The sequence below is a fragment of the Pristiophorus japonicus genome, chromosome 1 (assembly GCF_044704955.1).
Source record: "Pristiophorus japonicus isolate sPriJap1 chromosome 1, sPriJap1.hap1, whole genome shotgun sequence".
Lineage (NCBI taxonomy): Eukaryota > Metazoa > Chordata > Chondrichthyes > Pristiophoridae > Pristiophorus > Pristiophorus japonicus.
In genome coordinates, this window is record NC_091977.1 from 15,960,311 (window position 1) to 15,978,510 (window position 18,200).

The following is an 18,200-nucleotide window of genomic DNA, read 5'->3' on the forward strand; positions in this document are numbered from 1 at the left end:
TGAGTTGCTTGTCCTGTTCACTCAGATCCCAGATGCCCTGTAGAGCGTGCCGTGCCATTTCTATCTCATACTTCCAACAACTTGCAGGGAAAAATATCATGGAGATTAAATGGGCAAGTCTAACGGTATCCATTGGTCTGGCACAACAATAAGTCACAGCTCGGTTGAAAAGTTCGAATCATGAAGGCTGCTCTGCTCTGTTTGTCATCAACAATTATGGAACAAAAGAATAAGAGACATTAGCCCCATCAAACCTTCTCGTATTGTTAGCCATGGCAGTTTTCTTTTCAACCCAAATTCTGCACCCTTTCTTATTCTTTAATACCCTTACTTCCCGTATCTGTCCCCTTTTTTAAAAAAAAACACATTAATTAATTACATAGCCTTATGGGCAGTGCATTCCACATTCTAAGAGCCCTTTCTTAACCAGCTTATTTCAAATTTGAAGGCCCCATTCTTTAACTTTAGTGTTCTATTAAAATGAATTGTGGCCTAATTTGCCAGCTTAGACCCCCTGCATTTCTTCCATGTACATATGAGCTGTTGTAGCTCAATCTCTATCGGTTTGAAGTCTGCACGGAATATCAGTCAAGGAACTCAATCCGGAGGTATCGGGGCATGAAACTCTGCCCCTTGTACAGAGATGCATTCATGGAATTTATCATCACTGCTGAAATGGGGCATTTGGAGCATACATTAGTTTATAGAAAAATGTTTGAATATTGGTACCACAGTACAATTTCTTTCTGTTGTGAAGCAACTGTTGGGTAATGCCCTGTGATGGCTGCTAACGACCAGGTTTTTTAGTATGCTTCAGATCTTGGTGGTGGTGTTGAAAAAACTGATTATTAGCTAAATGTTATTTCTTCAAAGTGGGACAAAAATGCATTGTATGCTTTTTTTATTGAAGCAGCTGAGTGATTCTGTTAACTTCAAAAGGCTGATGATTGGTGAGACATCTCAAGGTCATATGCTAAAACTCAGAATCCATTCTCTACTCCCAAAATTTTTGATTAAATGTCTTTTTTTTTTGGTTTGCTCAAACACTGGTTTTCTGATGGTTAAGCAACATTCCCAATTATTTTTTGCTGTACCAGGTGTCTGCAATGAAGTGTGGCCTGCTGCCAATCTCTCCTGAAGCACTGGCACTTGGTGAGATAGCTTACCATGACTACCACGGAATCCTTGTGGATGAGGAAGAAAAGATACTAATACAGAAAAATCTGGGCCCCAAAAACAAGGTCAGCTCCATTTAAATTGAACAGTTTAATTCTCTCTACTTATGACGTAAAATGTGTGTGGCAGGTTTCAGTATCTCTTGCATGCGATTTTTCAAACGATGGCCCTAATAATGTGTGGTTCCTAAATTAATGAAAAACACACAAGTAATGGTTTCTTTGAACATTGGTTGCATAAGCTATTAATAATAGCTTATTCAAAATACTGGTCCATTTTGGTATAACTGATCTCCCATGTCATTGCCCCAAAGATTGTCTAAATTCGAAGGACAAATTGTAATTATAATCCAAGTACAGAGTCATGAAGTTCAGTCCTATCTGACTTCACTTATGGGAAGATCTAAAAAACCTTTCCATTCATAGGTGCCACTGCTGTTTTGTTCCATTTATCGCGATAATCTCGTGAGCATTTTGCTATTAAGCAGCCATTGTGTTAAGTGGGGAATGCTGCTTAAGTTGATTCTATAAATGCCTTATATTTCGCATTAATATTCAATCCTGCTTGGAGTCATAATCACCACTTTGCTATTTAAGCATTCATGTTTCAGATACGTTTGGATCATTTTTCATAGTTGAGTTTCAATGTGCTGCAAGAATCATGTGCACCTAATCAAGTTAAATGAAAAAGCATGTAAAGCGAATTCACTTTCTATCAAAAATAATATAAAACATTAAAGATGAATAACTTAATAGGAAGTTCCCTTATTGGCATTTGTATTAAGATTGAACGATTTTACTTTTTCATTGCATTAGTTTCAAGGATAAAGGGTGAAATAGATTTGCAGCAGTATACCATTGTAGTGGTAGAATTACAGTGCATTACTTGTATAGAGCTGTTACTGTAGGGTACGGTAACCTCGTAGTTATTGTACTAGACTAGCAACTCCGAATTTGAGAGTTCAAATCACACTACAGCAAGTTGTAAAACTGAATTCAATAATGCAATAATTTATGGAATGGCACCAGGAAAAGACCATGAAAGCTGCCAGATTGTTATAAAAATCACAAATTCACCAATGGAGAAGGGACCCCTACATAGTGGTTAACTCTTATTTCCCTCCGGGCAACTAGGGGTTGGCAATAAATAATACCTTGTTACCCACATGCCAAGAACAGATCAAAAAAGTCTGTTATTTCTCCATGGACTTGCTCCTTAACAGGTGTTCCATGTTTTAAAAAAAATAATAAAGAGCAGGTTATTATTTAAATGGAGAGAGATTGCAAAGTGCTGCAGTTCAGCGGGACCTGGGGGTGATTGTGCAAAAAACACAAAAGGTTAGTATGCAGGTACAGCAAGATTCCATTGGCCTTTATTGCAAAGGGGATGGAGTATAAAAGCAGGGAAGTCTTGCTACAGTTGTACAGGGTATTAGTGAGGCCACACCTGGAATACTGCGTACAGTTTTGGTTTCCATATTTACGAAAGGATCTACTTGCGTTGGAGGCAGTTCAGAGAAGGTTCACAAGGTTGATTCTGGAGATGAAGGGATTGACTTATGAGGAAAGGTTGAGTAGGTTGGGCCTCTACTCATTGGAATTCAGAAGAATGAGAGGTGATCTTATCGAAGCATATAAGATTGAGGGGGCTTGACAAGGTGGATGCAGAGAGGATGTTTCCACTGATAGGGGAGAATAGAACTAGGGGGCATCATCTTAGAATAAGGGGCTGCCCATTTAAAACAGAGATGAGGAGTAATTTCTTCTGAGGGTTGTGGATCTGTGGAACTCACTGCCTCAGAGAGCTGTGGGAGCTGGGAAATTGAATAAATTTAAGACAGAAATAGATAGTTTCTTAAACAATAAGGGGTGATGGGGAGCGGGCAGGGAGATGGACCTGAGTCCATGATCGGATCAGCCATGATCGTATTGAATGGTGGTGCAGGCTCGAGGGGCCGTATGGCCTACTCCTGCTCCTATTTCTTATGTTCTTATAAAGCACATTTTTGTATGACATCCTAAAATAGCTCCTAAATGTGCACTGTTTGCTGCAGCTTCTCTCCTCAGACTGGACTTTATTTTAAGCAGCGGATATAATTTCAACTGAATTTTAGTGCAAACATCCTGCATTCAATGATTATTTGTAGATTGAAGAAAATAACAAAGAAAACTGTCTTCCCGCTCCAAAGTATTCCAGGTGAAAATCTGTGGGCAGTAAATACTTGATGTGGAAATGTGATTTGAAAGACAGACAATCTGGATTCTATATATGTGTCTCTTTTTTTAAGCTAAAACAATATGCTTTGTCAGCTTAAGTTTTTCATTTTTGAACTGAAATATTATACAGTGAAACTTTAAGCCTGTCTGGTTATGTTCATGAATAAATGACAGTGCCAGCAATATGTGAATGATATGCAACTTGTGCATTCAAATCACCTGATGGGTTTGGACCATAGAAATCACGATGAATGGGGGACTGGATGGTGCAGTTATTCAGACACTGGCCCTTCTGGGTTTGAATCCAGCTGTGGTAATTGTCTCCTCTGATAGCTGCAACGGATCTATGTGCCGCTTCAGTCAGTTCCCAATAAGCATGTACCCAAAGCACAAAGATGCTCCTTATTTAATAGTAATTTATACTTACACTGGCAGTATCACTGAGAAATGGCTATGTTACACCAGTGCAGTTGGGAGTGCTCTTCTGAGGCATATTATTTGACAGGAGGGAATTCTGCTATTCCTGAGCAGTGTTGAGCAGAGACCAAGTATTTCTCTTTCTCCCCAGCCTTTCTATGGCAGAAAACTGGAGGCAGAATTGCCTGGAGCCATTTGTGCTCACCTCCTATTGAATGATTTCAGAACAGAATGCTCAATCTCTTGGCCAGATATGACATTCACCTGAAGAAAGACCTATAATATCGCGCATAGATTCCTAACAATTACAGCGCTAAAGGAAGCCATTTAGTCTGGGCCAGTGTTGAATCTTCGACTTGAGCTATCTAATTGAATCATATTTCCTTGCCTTAGAAACATAGAAAATAGGTGCAGGAGTAGGCCATTCGGCCCTTCGAGCCTGCACCGCCATTCAATAAGATCATGGCTGATCATTCCCTCAATACCCCTTTCCTGCTTTCTCTCCATGCCCCTTGATCCCCTTAGCCATAAGGGCCATACCTAACTCCCTTATAAGAAATGTATTTATATTTATTATAGCTATCTGACACATGTCATCAATAAAATATTATACATTTCTATTTTATGATTTGCACCCTTTTATTTAAAAGAAATCCTAAAAGGGTGGGCGGAGGGGTGGCATCATTCAAGAAATTAAGAGAGTTTAGTATTTTGTTTTTGTAAGCATACACTTTATTCTATAGATTTTGCATGGGTTATCAAATACAACTCAAACTTCAGATTCATTGTGCTGTCAACAGGCAATAAGAATGCTTTTTTATTTTTAATAGTTGCCCCTTTGTCATTTTAAATTTACAAAACCTTAAATGTAATCATGAGCTTACTAGCGTTCAGGTCTCTACCTACTACACGAGGTGAGGGTAGACACTGCTTTCTCTGCCTCAGCCCCCCTACTTTGGTGATGAGCATTTTTAGAGGCTCGTCACAGTGCTGGTTTCCCTTATTGATCAATGTGACTGCAGCTTTGATCACAGAGAGGTGATTGTGAACATTGTAACCGGTATGGTTCTGGTTTAAGTAAGTTAGCACTGCATTGATGTCAGTACAGCATTCTTAGTGCTAGTGAAACAAAACCTAATTTGTCAGCTCATTGAGTACAACAACAACTTATATTTATATAGCGCCTTTAACGTAGTGAAATGTCCCAAGGTGCTTCATAGGAGTATTATGTGATAAAAATTTGACACCGAGCCACAAAAGTAGAAATTAGCGCAGGTGACCAAAACCTCAGTCCAAGAGGTCTTGAAGGAGGAAAAAGAGCTGAAGCGGTTTAGGCAAGGAGTTCCAGAGGCTTGGGGCCTAGGCAACAGAAGGTACAGCCACCAATGGTTGAGCGATTACAATCCGGGATGCTCAGGATGGCAGAATTAGAGGAGCGTACTCGGGGGGTGGGGCTGGAGGAGATTAGAGATGGGGAGGGGCGAGGCCATGGAGGGATTTGAAAATAAGGATGAGAATTTTGAAATCGAGGCGTTGCTTAACCAGAACCCAGTGTAGGTCAGCGAGCACAGGGGTGATGGGTGAACGGGTCTTGGTACGAGTTAGGACACAGGCAGCCGAGTTTTGGATCAACTCTAGTTTACATAGGGTAGAATGTGGGAGGTCAGATAGGAGTACGTTGGAATAGAGGTAACAAAGGCATGGATGAGGGCTTCAACAGCAGATGAGCTGAGGCAAGGGCGGCGACGAGCGATGTTACTGAGGTGGAAATAGGCAGTCTTAGTTATACAACACCAAGGTTGTGAACAATCTAGTTCAGCCTCAGACAGAAGATGGGGAAAGGGATGGAGTCAGTGTCTAGGGAACGGAGTTTGTGGTGGGGACCGAAAACAATAGCTTCGGTCTTCCCAATATTCAATTGGAGAAAATTTCTGTTCATCCAAAACTGATCAGTTCATATCGAAACCATGCCATCCTCTATGTTGCAAAAAAAATGTCCTCACTGCAAACTGTCTTTATTTACTAAGCTATTTTAACTATTAGCTGGCAAGACCTTGTTAATTATTGTTACTTGCTTAAATTGCTCTTTCATTATACTGCCAGGTACTCATTCTAAGGAACCATGGTCTAGTTGCCGTTGGAGAAACTATTGAGGAAGCTTTCTATTATATTCACAACCTGGTTGTGGCCTGTGAAATTCAGGTAGGAGACTGGTATCAAACAGTCAAGTAAAGCATTTCTTGTATTAAATAAATGCTAAATTGCAAAAAAAAAGTTGCGTATGAATAGATATTGGAATATCGATTTTAAAATAAAATTAATGCTTACAACTTTATTATGCAAGTGATATGCAGAACTACAGTACAAATGATCTTGAAGTTTTCTTTGAAGCCCAATCTTAATAAAGGAGTATCCTTCCATAATGTTACTCAAAGGAATTTGTCTAAATGTTAATATGACTTTACCAACATTTGCCAGTTGCTCCAAGGAAATCTACATTTTCTAGGCTGGACAGTTTTGTAATGCTGAAAGAAACAAATATTACACGAATGAAGCTCCTCCAGTGTGCACCTTGGGGTGTTTTGCTATGTTAAAGGAGCTATATAAATGCAAGTTGTTGTTGCCGCTGCCGCCTGGGCCCTAAGCCCTGGAATTCCCTCCCTAAACCCCTCCACACCTCCTTCCTCCTCCTTTTTAAGACGCTCTTTAAAATCTACCTCTTTGACCAGGCTTTTGGTCACTTTATCTCCTTATGTGGCTCAGTATCAAATTTTGTTTGATAATCGCTCCTGTGAAGCGCCTTGGGATGTTTTATATAAGAACATAATAGGAACAGGAGTAGGCCATACGGTCCCTCGAGCCTGCTCTGCCATTCAATAAGATCATGGCTGATCTGATCATGGACTCAGCTCCACTTCCCTGCCTGCTTCCCATAACCCCTTAACCCTGTATTGTTTAAGAAACTGTCTATTTCTGTCTTAAATTTATGCAATGTCCCAGCTTCCACAGCTCTCCTGAGGCAGTGAATTCCACAGATTTACAACCCTCAGAAGAAATTCCTCCTCACCTCTGTTTTAAATGAGCGGCCCCTTATTCTAAGATCATGCCCTCGAGTTCTAGTCTCCCCCATCAGTGGAAACATCCTCTCTGCATCCACCTTGTCAAGCCCCCTCATAATCTTATACGCTTCGATAAGATCACCTCTCATTCTTCTGAATTCCAATGAGTAGAGGCCCAACCTACTCAACCTTTCCTCATAAGTCAACCCCCTCATCCCCGGAATCAACCTTGTGAACCTTCTCTGAACTGCCTCCAAAGCAAGTATATCCTTTCATAAATATGGAAACCAAAACTGCACGCAATATTCCAGGTGTGGCCTCGCTAATACCTAATATAGCTGTAGCAAGACTTCCCTGCTTTTATACTCCATCCACTTTACAATAGAGGCCAAGATACCATTGGCCTTCCTGATCACTTGCTGTACCTGCATACTATCCTTTTGTGTTTCATGCACAAGTACCCCCAGGTCCCGCTGTACTGCAGCACTTTGCACTCTTTCTCCATTTAAATAATAACTTGCTCTTTGATTTTTTTTCTGCCAAAATGCATGACCTCACACTTTCCAACATTATACTCCATCTGCCAAATTTTTGCCCACTCACTTAGCCTGCCTATGTCCTTTTGCAGATTTTTTGTGTCCTACTCACCCATTGTTTTTCCTCCCATCTTTGTATCATCAGCAAACTTGGCTACATTACACTCTGTCCCTTCTTCCAAGTCGTTAATATAGATTGTAAATAGTTGGGTCCCAGCACTGATCCCTGCGGCACCCCACTAGTTACTGGTTGCCAACCAGAGAATGAACCATTTATCCTGACTCTCTGTTTTCTGTTAGTTAGACAATCCTCTATCCATGCTAATATATTACCCCCAATCCCGTGAACTTTTATCTTGTGCAGTAACCTTTTATGTGGCACCTTATCAAATGCCTCTGGAAGTCCAAATACACCACATCCACTGGTTCCCCTTTATCCACCCTGTTCGTTACATCCTCGAAGAACTCCAGCAAATTTGTCAAACATGACTTCCCCTTCATAAAACCATGCCGACTCTGCCTGACCGAATTTTGCTTTTCCAAATGTCCTGCTACTGCTTCTTTAATAATGGACTCCAACATTTTCCCAACCACAGATGTTAGGCTAACTGGTCTATAGTTTCCTGCTTTTTTTGTCTGCCTCCTTTTTTAAATAGGGGTGTTACATTTGCAGTTTTCCAATCTGCCAGGACCTCCTTGCCTACGTTAAAAGGCGCTATATAAATGCAAGTTGTTATATTGCTTAACAACCCCCAGAACAATAATGTGCCTGGGTGAGTACATTTGCCCAAGCCATACCAACAACGTGTAAACTACTGAAGAAATGTGTCAGTATGAAGATCTTTTGAAATGGGAACTGCCCATTCATCTTTAAGTCCATGAAGCTACATGGGCTTAATTATGGCAACTCTCCATAAATTATTCTTTCATCTTATTGCCAGTTTTCTCTCCTCTGTTTCTTGCTGGGATGCAGTTCCAGGCACCCTGTGTACCTCACCAAGTAGCCACTACTAAAGTGTGGATTTTGGAAGGCTATTTATGTGGAGATTAAAACACCGTAGTTAAGCTACATGTGCATTTCTAGTGTGGTTTCTTTTTCCTTCCCCACTGTCAGGCCCAGCAGTACTGAAACCAATTTTAGCTTCCTACAGACGAGAGCATCTAACTCAGCAAACACCAAAAGCCCAACATGGGCCCTTCATGGTCTGTTTGGCTCTGTCATTCACAGGATAAATATCTCCATAATTCTCAATTGCATATTTTTGGCAATTTTCCTAGGTGTGGCTTCCATTGTGCTTTAGTTTTTTTTCACCAATCTGTGATATTGAATTTGCCACATTAATAATAATCAATTTGATCTATTTGTCGGGCTTGAGGAAGGACTGAAAGTAGAATACTCTATCAATTCCATTGTGCGAATTTACTTTGAAGAATATTTTATATCCTTTTTTGGGGAAGAGGAGAAACTTGTATAAGTGTGGTTGGGTTTTCTGCTTTATCTTTAGTCACATCTTAATACTAATCCAGGTTAGGGGTTTAAAGTGCATTCTGCCTCTTGTATATTTGTATCACGCAGCCCTATTATGTGCTTAGCACACTTTGAACAAGGAAGTGTACTATAATCTTTAGATCTGGGGTGGGTTATAATAGTATTCAGCACACTTGACTACACTATAAGCAAAGTGAATTTCTGCCAATTTACAAAGCGTTGCATTGTGCTTGGTAGATCAAATCAGGGTAATAAATCATGGGAAAATGAGGGCTTGTAAACAATTGGTTATCCAAGTCCAGGAAACTGATGTTATCATACACAATTGGCAGTACTATGTCACCTTGTGCCTCATCAACATTAAGCATTCTATAGAACATTGCCAGTTCCTTTGCTATATGCAAAATGGCATAGGAGGGATAATTACACTCAACTGGACTGCAAGTGTAAAGTAACCACTATAGTCAACACTGGCAGACAAGAGTCCCACGGTGCACAGTGCACATTGACACCACGACAGCCTGGTGCATGCTGTGAAGATTGTGCGACTCCCCAGACATTTTCCCCACACACGCGCACACACAAAACCATGTGAGCAGAAGTTAAAACCTTGTGATGTCTGCTTACATACAGCCAAAAACAGTGCCAGCCTTGCACTGCTATTAAGCATTAACATGCTGTGTTACACTAATTCAGACCAAAATCAGGACTGTGTAGAGGAAAACATATTCTGACTCAATTAAGACCCTTTGGGCCCACGGCTCGGACCCTTTGGACGCACGGCTCTCTCTGCGACAGTGTTATTTTAAAGGGAATGGTGCCAAAATTAACAATTTCCTTTTTGAAGCAGTGGCCTTCACCTATTTTCTTTAAGATAGTGGCAGTTTTTGTTTATTGGAGGCTTTTCCTCATTTGCACATCCTGGCTTTGCTGTTTAAATGTTCTAGAAAACTTTTAGCATAATGTAATACAATTACAGCTGATTAGATTCAACATTTTCACAAGAAATAAACCACCAGAGTAATTCAGCTGCTTAATAATTTGTTTGTTGTAAAACTATTTTTATGCAGGACAGTTTTCTTTTAGCTGAATTGTTAGATTAATTGACATTACTGCAGTTTAAAACCCAAATACCAACATTTTAAAATGTTGAAAATGTTCAATTTACAGATGTTGAATAAAGATCACATGGTTAACTTTTATTACCAATGCAGTGCAGTATGACCAGAGTTGGCATGGATCAGGGTGAAGGAACAGTTTCAGAAATTCCATTATTAAAACCTAAATCCTATTCTGTTTGCAGGTTCGTACAATGGCCAGTGCTGGAGGGCCTGACAATTTGGTTCTGTTGGATCCTTTGAAGTACAAAGCCAAATCTCGCTGTCCTGAGTCTTCAGGAGGTGACGAAAATAGTTCACATCCAAAGTGGCTGATTGGGGAGCAAGAATTTGAAGCCCTCATGAGAATGTTGGATAACCTGGTAAGTGCGGCAAGGAAAAGTGGTTTTATTTTTGCAGCAGAACCACGGACGGTGGTTCAGTGACTCACTTAAACTAATTGAGACAGTTTCAAATAAAGATGCAAGTATACTTGTGCTCCTATGAAGTACCTTTTCTATGTTCAAGGCGCTATATAAATGCAACGTGTACTTTTTGAAGTAGTCCTGATTGGCAAACCAAAAGTTCTGTAAAGTTGGAAGAAAATTCTAGATAGCCTAGCAGTACACCTATCATAGAAACATAGAAACATAGAAAATAGGTGCAGGAGTAGGCCATTCGGCCCTTCTAGCCTGCACCGCCATTCAATGAGTTCATGGCTGAACATGCAACTTCAGTACCCCATTCCTGCTTTCTCACCATACCCCTTGATTCCCCTAGTAGTAAGGACTTCATCTAACTCCTTTTTGAATATATTTAGTGAATTGGCCTCAACAACTTTCTGTGGTAGAGAATTCCACAGGTTCACCACTCTCTGGGTGAAGAAATTCCTCCTCATCTCAGTCCTAAATGGCTTCCCCCTTATCCTTAGACTGTGTCCCCTGGTTCTGGACTTCCCCAACATTGGGAACATTCTTCCTGCATCTAACCTGTCTAACCCCGTCAGAATTTTAAACGTTTCTATGAGGTCCCCTCTCATTCTTCTGAACTCCAGTGAATACAAGCCCAGTTGATCCAGTCTTTCTTGATAGGTCAGTCCCGCCATCCCGGGAATCAGTCTGGTGAACCTTCGCTGCACTCCCTCAATAGCAAGAATGTCCTTCCTCAGGTTAGGAGACCAAAACTGTACACAATACTCCAGGTGTGGCCTCACCAAGGCCCTGTACAATTGTAGCAACACCTCCCTGCCCTTGTACTCAAATCCCCTCGCTATGAAGGCCAACATGCCATTTGCTTTCTTAACCGCCTGCTGCACCTGCATGCCAACCTTCAATGACTGATGTACCATGACACCCAGGTCTCGTTGCACCTCTCCTTTTCCTAATCTGTCACCATTCAGATAATAGTCTGTCTCTCTGTTTTTACCACCAAAGTGGATAACCTCACATTTATCCACATTATACTTCATCTGCCATGCATTTGCCCACTCACCTAACCTATCCAAGTCGCTCTGCAGCCTCATAGAATCCTCCTCGCAGCTCACACTGCCACCCAACTTAGTGTCATCCGCAAATTTGGAGATACTACATTTAATCCCCTCGTCTAAATCATTAATGTACAGTGTAAACAGCTGGGGCCCCAGCACAGAACCTTGCGGTACCCCACTAGTCACTGCCTGCCATTCTGAAAAGTCCCCATTTACTCCTACTCTTTGCTTCCTGTCTGACAACCAGTTCTCAATCCATGTCAGCACACTACCCCCAATCCCATGTGCTTTAACTTTGCACATTAATCTCTTGTGTATCAGACATTCATAGGCTTCATAGATTCTGAACGAGTCTCAGACCTGAAATGTTAACTCTGTTTCTCTCTCCACAGATGCTGCCTGACCCACTGAGATTTCCAGCAATTTCTGTTTTTATTTGATTCCAGCATCTGTAGTATTTTACTTTTGTGTTGTTGTAGTCATAGGTTTCATTCCTGGGGCTGCCTGTCACCTGATTCTACTCATTTTGGTCAGATGAATTTTCAGTTCTTGAAATCATGTTTTCTCACTTGTGGCTGCCAATTGCAAAGTTCCTCTTAGTGGAGGGAGTATGGACTCAATTTTCCCCAAAGCATTTTTTTGGCACACTTGTAAGAGCTACGCCCAGTTTTTTGGGGCCTAAGTACGGCAAAAAAAAAAATACTCTTTCCCCGTTGGATTTCTTCATTTTGGCGTGGCATAACCCGACCTTTAGTTTTGGGGGTGGAGCCTTGTTCTGCGCTAAAAAGATCGGGCAGCCATGGTAACCAGGGACACAATGTGAGCTGAGACTGCAAAGTGAAGCATACAGCCAGCTCCCAACACATTAAAAGAATTGAAAAACACATAGCAGCAACTTACCTCCAACCCTGGTCCGGTCCCATTCTCCCGGACAGCCTTTGGGCGGGGTTGGAGGTAAGTTGCTGCTATGTGTTTTTCAATTCATTTAGTGTGTCTGGGCATCTGCTGCGCCAATTTCCTTAACTCTCCGGAAGGTTTTTCTGCAGAGGCCACATATGCTGGCCTAAGCAGAACTGGAGTAACTCTCAGCTGGCCAAATTTCCCTAAATGGCCAGAATTGGCATAGGTAGCTGGTTATGCCCCCTTTGGCTTAAAAAAAAAAACGTACCTAAAAAAATCGTCACTAACTGAGTTACGCTGGTGCAAATTGATTGGGGAAACTGTGGTTTTTCAACTTAGGCCAAAAAGAGCAGCCTGCTCAAAAAAAACGGCGCAAATCACTGGGGAAAATTGAGCCCTATAATAAAATCCTAGAAATTTACAGGACGAAGGAGGCTATTTTGGCCCATCGTGTCTGCGCTGGCCGACAAAGAGCTACCCAGCCTAATCCCACTTTCCAGCTCTTGGTCCGCAGCCCTGTAGATTACAGCACTTCAAGTGCATATCCAAGTATTTTTTAAATGTGGTGAGGGTTTCTGCCTCTACCAGCCTTTCAGGCAGTGAGTTCCACACCCCCACTATCCTTTGGGTGAAGACATTTCCCTCATATCTCCTTTAAACCTCCCCCAATTAATTTAAATTTGTTCTCTGGTTGTTGACCCCTCTGCTAAGAGAAACGGGTCCTTCCTATCCACTCAATCCAGGCCCCTCATAATTTTATACACCTCAATCAGGTCTCCCCTCGGTCTCCTCTGTTCCAAAGAAAACAGACCCAGCATCTCCAACTTTCCTCATAGCCAAAATTCTCCAGTGCAGGCAACATTCTTGTAAATCCCCTCTGCACTCTTTTCAATGCGATCACATCTTTCCTGTAATGTGGTGACCAGAACTACACACACTACTCCAGCTGCGGCCTAATTAGTGTTTTATACAGTTCAAGCATAACCTCCTTGCTCTTGTATTCCATGCCTCGACTAATAAAGGCAAGTATTCCATATGCTTTCTTAACCACTTTATCTACCTGGTCTACTACCTTCAGGGATCTGTGGACCCACACTCCAAAGTCCTTTTGTTCCTCTACACTTTTCAGTGTCGTACCATTTCATGTGTATTCCCTTGCCTTGATAAACCTCCCCAAATGCATTATCTCACACTTAGCTGGATTGGTTTCCATTTGCCACCAATCGCCCGCCACCCCCCCCCCCCTCCCCTCCCCACACCTGACCAGTACATTGATAGCTTCAGTCTGAGACCTTAAACAATTATTTTCCTTCGGTCTTCACAGTGGAAGACACAAAAACCATGCCAAAAATTGCTGGTCACAGGAATGTGGGAAGGGAGGACCTTGAGACAATCACTATCACTAGGGGGTAGTGCTGGACATACTAATGGGACTCAAGGTAGACAAGTCCCCTGGTCCTGATGAAATGCATCCCAGGGTATTAAGAGATGGCGGAAGTTATAGCAGATGCATTCGTTATAATCTACCAAAATTCTCTGGACTCTGGGGAGGTGCCATCTAGATAGGAATAGTGCAATCAAGCAGACGCAACATGGATTCATGAAGGGGAAATCATGTGTAACTAATTTACTGGAATTCTTTGAGGATATAACGAGCATGGTGGATAGAGGTGTACCGATGGATGTGGTGTATTTAGATTTCCAAAAGGCATTCGCTAAGGTGCCACACAAAAGGTTACTGCAGAAGACAAAGGTACGCGGAGTAAGAGGAAATGTATTAGCATGGATAGAGAATTGGCTGGCTAACCGAAAGCAGAGAGTCGGGATAAATGGGTCCTTTTTGGGTTGGAAATCGGTGGTTAGTGGTGTGCCACACGGATCGGTGCTGGGATCACAACTGTTTACAATATACATAGATGACCTGGAAGAGGGGACAGAGTGTAGTGTAACAAAATTTGCAGATGACACAAAGATTAGTGGGAAAGCGGGTTGTGTAGAGGACACAGAGAGGCTGCAAATAGATTTAGATAGGTTAAGCGAGTGGGCTATGGTTTGGCAGATGGAATACAATGTTGGAAAATGTGAGGTCACCTGGGGGTCCTTGTGCATGAATCCCAAAAAGTTAGTTTGCAGGTGCAGCAGGTAATCAGAAAGGCAAATGGAATGTTGGCCTTCATTGCGAGAGGGATGGAGTACAAAAGCAGGGAGGTCCTGCTGCAACTGTACAGGGTATTGGTGCACATGGAGTACTGCGTGCAGTTTTGGTCACCTTACTTAAGGAAGGATATACTAGCTTTGGAAGTGGTACAGAGACGATTCACTCTGCTGATTCCGGAGATGAGGGGGTTACCTTATGATGATAGATTGAGTAGACTGGGTCTTTACTCTTTGGAGTTCAGAAGGGAGAAATTTAGAACTCAGCAGAGGAGGACAAAGGGTTTGATTAGGGCAGGGAAAATGGAGTATGAGAAGAAGCTTGCAGGGAACATTAAGACGGATTGCAAAAGTTTCTATAGATATGTAAAGAGAAAAAGGTTAGTAAAGACAAACGTAGGTCCCCTGCAGTCAGAATCAGGGGAAGTCATAACGGGGAACAAAGAAATGGCGGACCAATTGAACAAGTACTTTGGTTCGGTATTCACGAAGGAGGACACGAACAACCTTCCGGTTATAAAAGGGGTCGGGGGGTCTAGTAAGGAGGAGGAACTGAGGAAAATCTTTATTAGCCGGGAAATTGTGTTGGGGAAATTGATGGGATTGAAGGCCGATAAATCCCCAGGGCCTGATGGACTGCATCCCAGAGTACTTAAGGAGGTGGCCTTGGAAATAGTGGATGCGTTGACAGTCATTTTCCAACATTCCATTGACTCTGGATCAGTTCCTATAGAGTGGAGGGTAGCCAATGTAACCCCACTTTTTAAAAAAGGAGGGAGAGAGAAAACAGGGAATTATAGACCGGTCAGCCTGACATCGGTAGTGGGTAAAATGATGGAATCAATTATTAAGGATGTCATAGCAGTGCATTTGGAAAGAGGTGACATGATAGGTCCAAGTCAGCATGGATTTGTGAAAGGGAAATCATGCTTGACAAATCTTCTGGAATTTTTTGAGGATGTTTCCAGTAGAGTGGACAAGGGAGAACCAGTTGATGTGGTATATTTGGACTTTCAGAAGGCGTTCGACAAGGTCCCACACAAGAGATTGATGTGCAAAGTTAGAGCACATGGGATTGGGGGTAGTGTACTGACATGGATTGAGAACTGGTTGTCAGACAGGAAGCAAAGAGTAGGAGTAAATGGGGACTTTTCAGAATGGCAGGCAGTGACTAGTGGGGTACCGCAAGGTTCTGTGCTGGGGCCCCAGCTGTTTACACTGTACATTAATGATTTAGATGAAGGGATTAAATGTAGTATCTCCAAATTTGCGGATGACACTAAGTTGGGTGGCAGTGTGAGCTGCGAGGAGGATGCTGAGGCTGCAGAGCGACTTGGATAGGTTAGGTGAGTGGGCAAATGCATGGCAGATGAAGTATAATGTGGATAAATGTGAGGTTATCCACTTTGGTGGTAAAAACAGAGAGACAGACTATTATCTGAATGGTGACAGATTAGGAAAAGGGGAGGTGCAAAGAGACCTGGGTGTCATGGTACATCAGTCATTGAAGATTGGCATGCAGGTGCAGCAGGCGGTTAAGAAAGCAAATGGCATGTTGGCCTTCATAGCAAGGGGATTTGAGTACAGGGGCAGGGAGGTGTTGCTGCAGTTGTACAGGGCATTGGTGAGGCCACACCTGGAGTATTGTGTACAGTTTTGGTCTCCTAACCTGAGGAAGGACATTCTTGCTATTGAGGGAGTGCAGCGAAGGTTCACCAGACTGATTCCCGGGATGGCGGGACTGACCTATCAAGAAAGACTGGATCAACTGGGCTTGTATTCACTGGAGTTCAGAAGAATGAGAGGGGACCTCATAGAAACATTTAAAATTCTGACGGGGTTAGACAGGTTAGATGCAGGAAGAATGTTCCCAATGTTGGGGAAGTCCAGAACCAGAGGTCACAGTCTAAGGATAAGGGGTAAGCCATTTAGGACCGAGATGCGGAGGAACTTCTTCACCCAGAGAGTGGTGAACCTGTGGAATTCTCTACCACAGAAAGTTGTTGAGGCCAATTCACTAAATATATTCAAAAAGGAGTTAGATGAGGTCCTTACTATTAGGGGGATCAAGGGGTATGGCGAGAAAGCAGGAATGGGGTACTGAAGTTGAATGTTCAGCCATGAACTCATTGAATGGCGGTGCAGGCTAGAAGGGCCGAATGGCCTACTCCTGCACCTATTTTCTATGTTTCTATGAGGGGTGATCTTATAGAAACATTTAAAATAATGAAAGGGATCGACAAGATAGAGGCAAAGAAGTTGTTTCCACTGGTCGGGAGACTAGAACTAGGGGGCACAGCCTCAAAATACGGGGAAGCCAATTTAAAACCGAGTTGAGAAGGAATTTCTTCTCCCAGAGGGTTGTGAATCTGTGGAATTCTCTGCCCAAGGAAGCAGTTGAGGCTAGCTCATTGAATATATTCAAATCACAGATAGATAGATTTTTAACCAATAAGGGAATTAAGGGTTATGGGGAGCGGGCGGGTAAGTGGAGCTGAGTCCACGGCCAGATAAGCCATGATCTTATTGAATGGCGGAGCAGGCTCGAGGGGCTAGATGGCCTACTCCTGCTCCTAATTCTTATGTTCTTCTGTTATTAATGTTTGGGAAGCCCAGAACCAGGAGTCATAGTCTAAGGATAAGGGGTAAGCCATTTAGGACCGAGATGAGGAGAAGCTTCTTCACCCAGAGAATGGTGAACCTGTGGAATTCTCTACCACCGAAAGTTGTTGAGGCCAATTCACTCAATATATTCAAAAGGGAGTTAGATGTAGTTCTTACTACTAGGGGGATCAAGGGGTATGGCGAGAAAGCAGGAATGGGGTACTGAAGTTGCATGTTCAGCCATGAACTCGTAACTACACTCAGACTATTATCTGAATGGTGACAGATTAGGAAAAGGGAAGGTGCAACGAGACCTGGGTGTCATGGTACATCAGTCATTGAAGGTTGGCATGCAGGTACAGCAGGCGGTTAAGAAAGCAAATGGCATGTTGGCCTTCATAGCGAGGGGATTTGAGTACAGGGGCAGGGAGGTGTTGCTACAGTTGTACAGGGCCTTGGTGAGGCCACACCTGGAGTATTGTGTACAGTTTTGGTCTCCTAACTTGAGGAAGGACATACTTGCTGTTGAGGGAGTGCAGCGAAGATTCACCAGACTGATTCCCGGGATGATGGGACTGACCTATCAAGAAAGACTGAATCAACTGGGCTTGTATTCACTGGAGTTCAGAAGAGTGAGAGGGGACCTCATAGAAACGTTTAAAATTCTGACGGGTTTGGACAGGTTGGATGCAGGAAGAATGTTCCCAATGTTGGGGAAGTCCAGAACCAGGGGTCACAGTCTAAGGATAAGGGGTAAGCCATTTAGGACCGAGATAAGGAGAAACTTCTTCACCCAGAGAGTGGTGAACCTGTGGAATTCTCTACCACAGGAAGTAGTTGAGGCCAATTCACTAAATATATTCAAAAGGGAGTTAGATGAAGTCCTTACTACTCGGGGGATCAAGGGGTATGGCGTGAAAGCAGGAAGTGGGTACTGAAGTTTCATGTTCAGCCATGAACTCGTTGAATGGCGGTGCAGGCTAGAAGGGCTGAATGGCCTGCTCCTGCACCTATTTTCTATGTTTCTATGTTTTAACCCCATCCTTCCAGTCACAAAAACACCCAT

General features: G+C 42.6%; 1 protein-coding gene across 3 annotated transcripts in view; it reads left to right on the forward strand.

Annotated features, from left to right (window-relative positions):
- Window positions 1-18,200, forward strand: part of add1 (adducin 1 (alpha)) — a 169,955-nt gene that overhangs the window by 99,678 nt on the left and 52,077 nt on the right. For all 3 annotated transcript variants that reach the window (XM_070877743.1, XM_070877749.1, XM_070877753.1), the window contains exons 7-9: window positions 1,098-1,241; window positions 5,913-6,011; window positions 10,197-10,373. In XM_070877743.1, coding sequence (XP_070733844.1) covers window positions 1,098-1,241; window positions 5,913-6,011; window positions 10,197-10,373 — 420 coding nt within the window. The remainder of the gene's footprint in view (window positions 1-1,097; window positions 1,242-5,912; window positions 6,012-10,196; window positions 10,374-18,200) is intronic.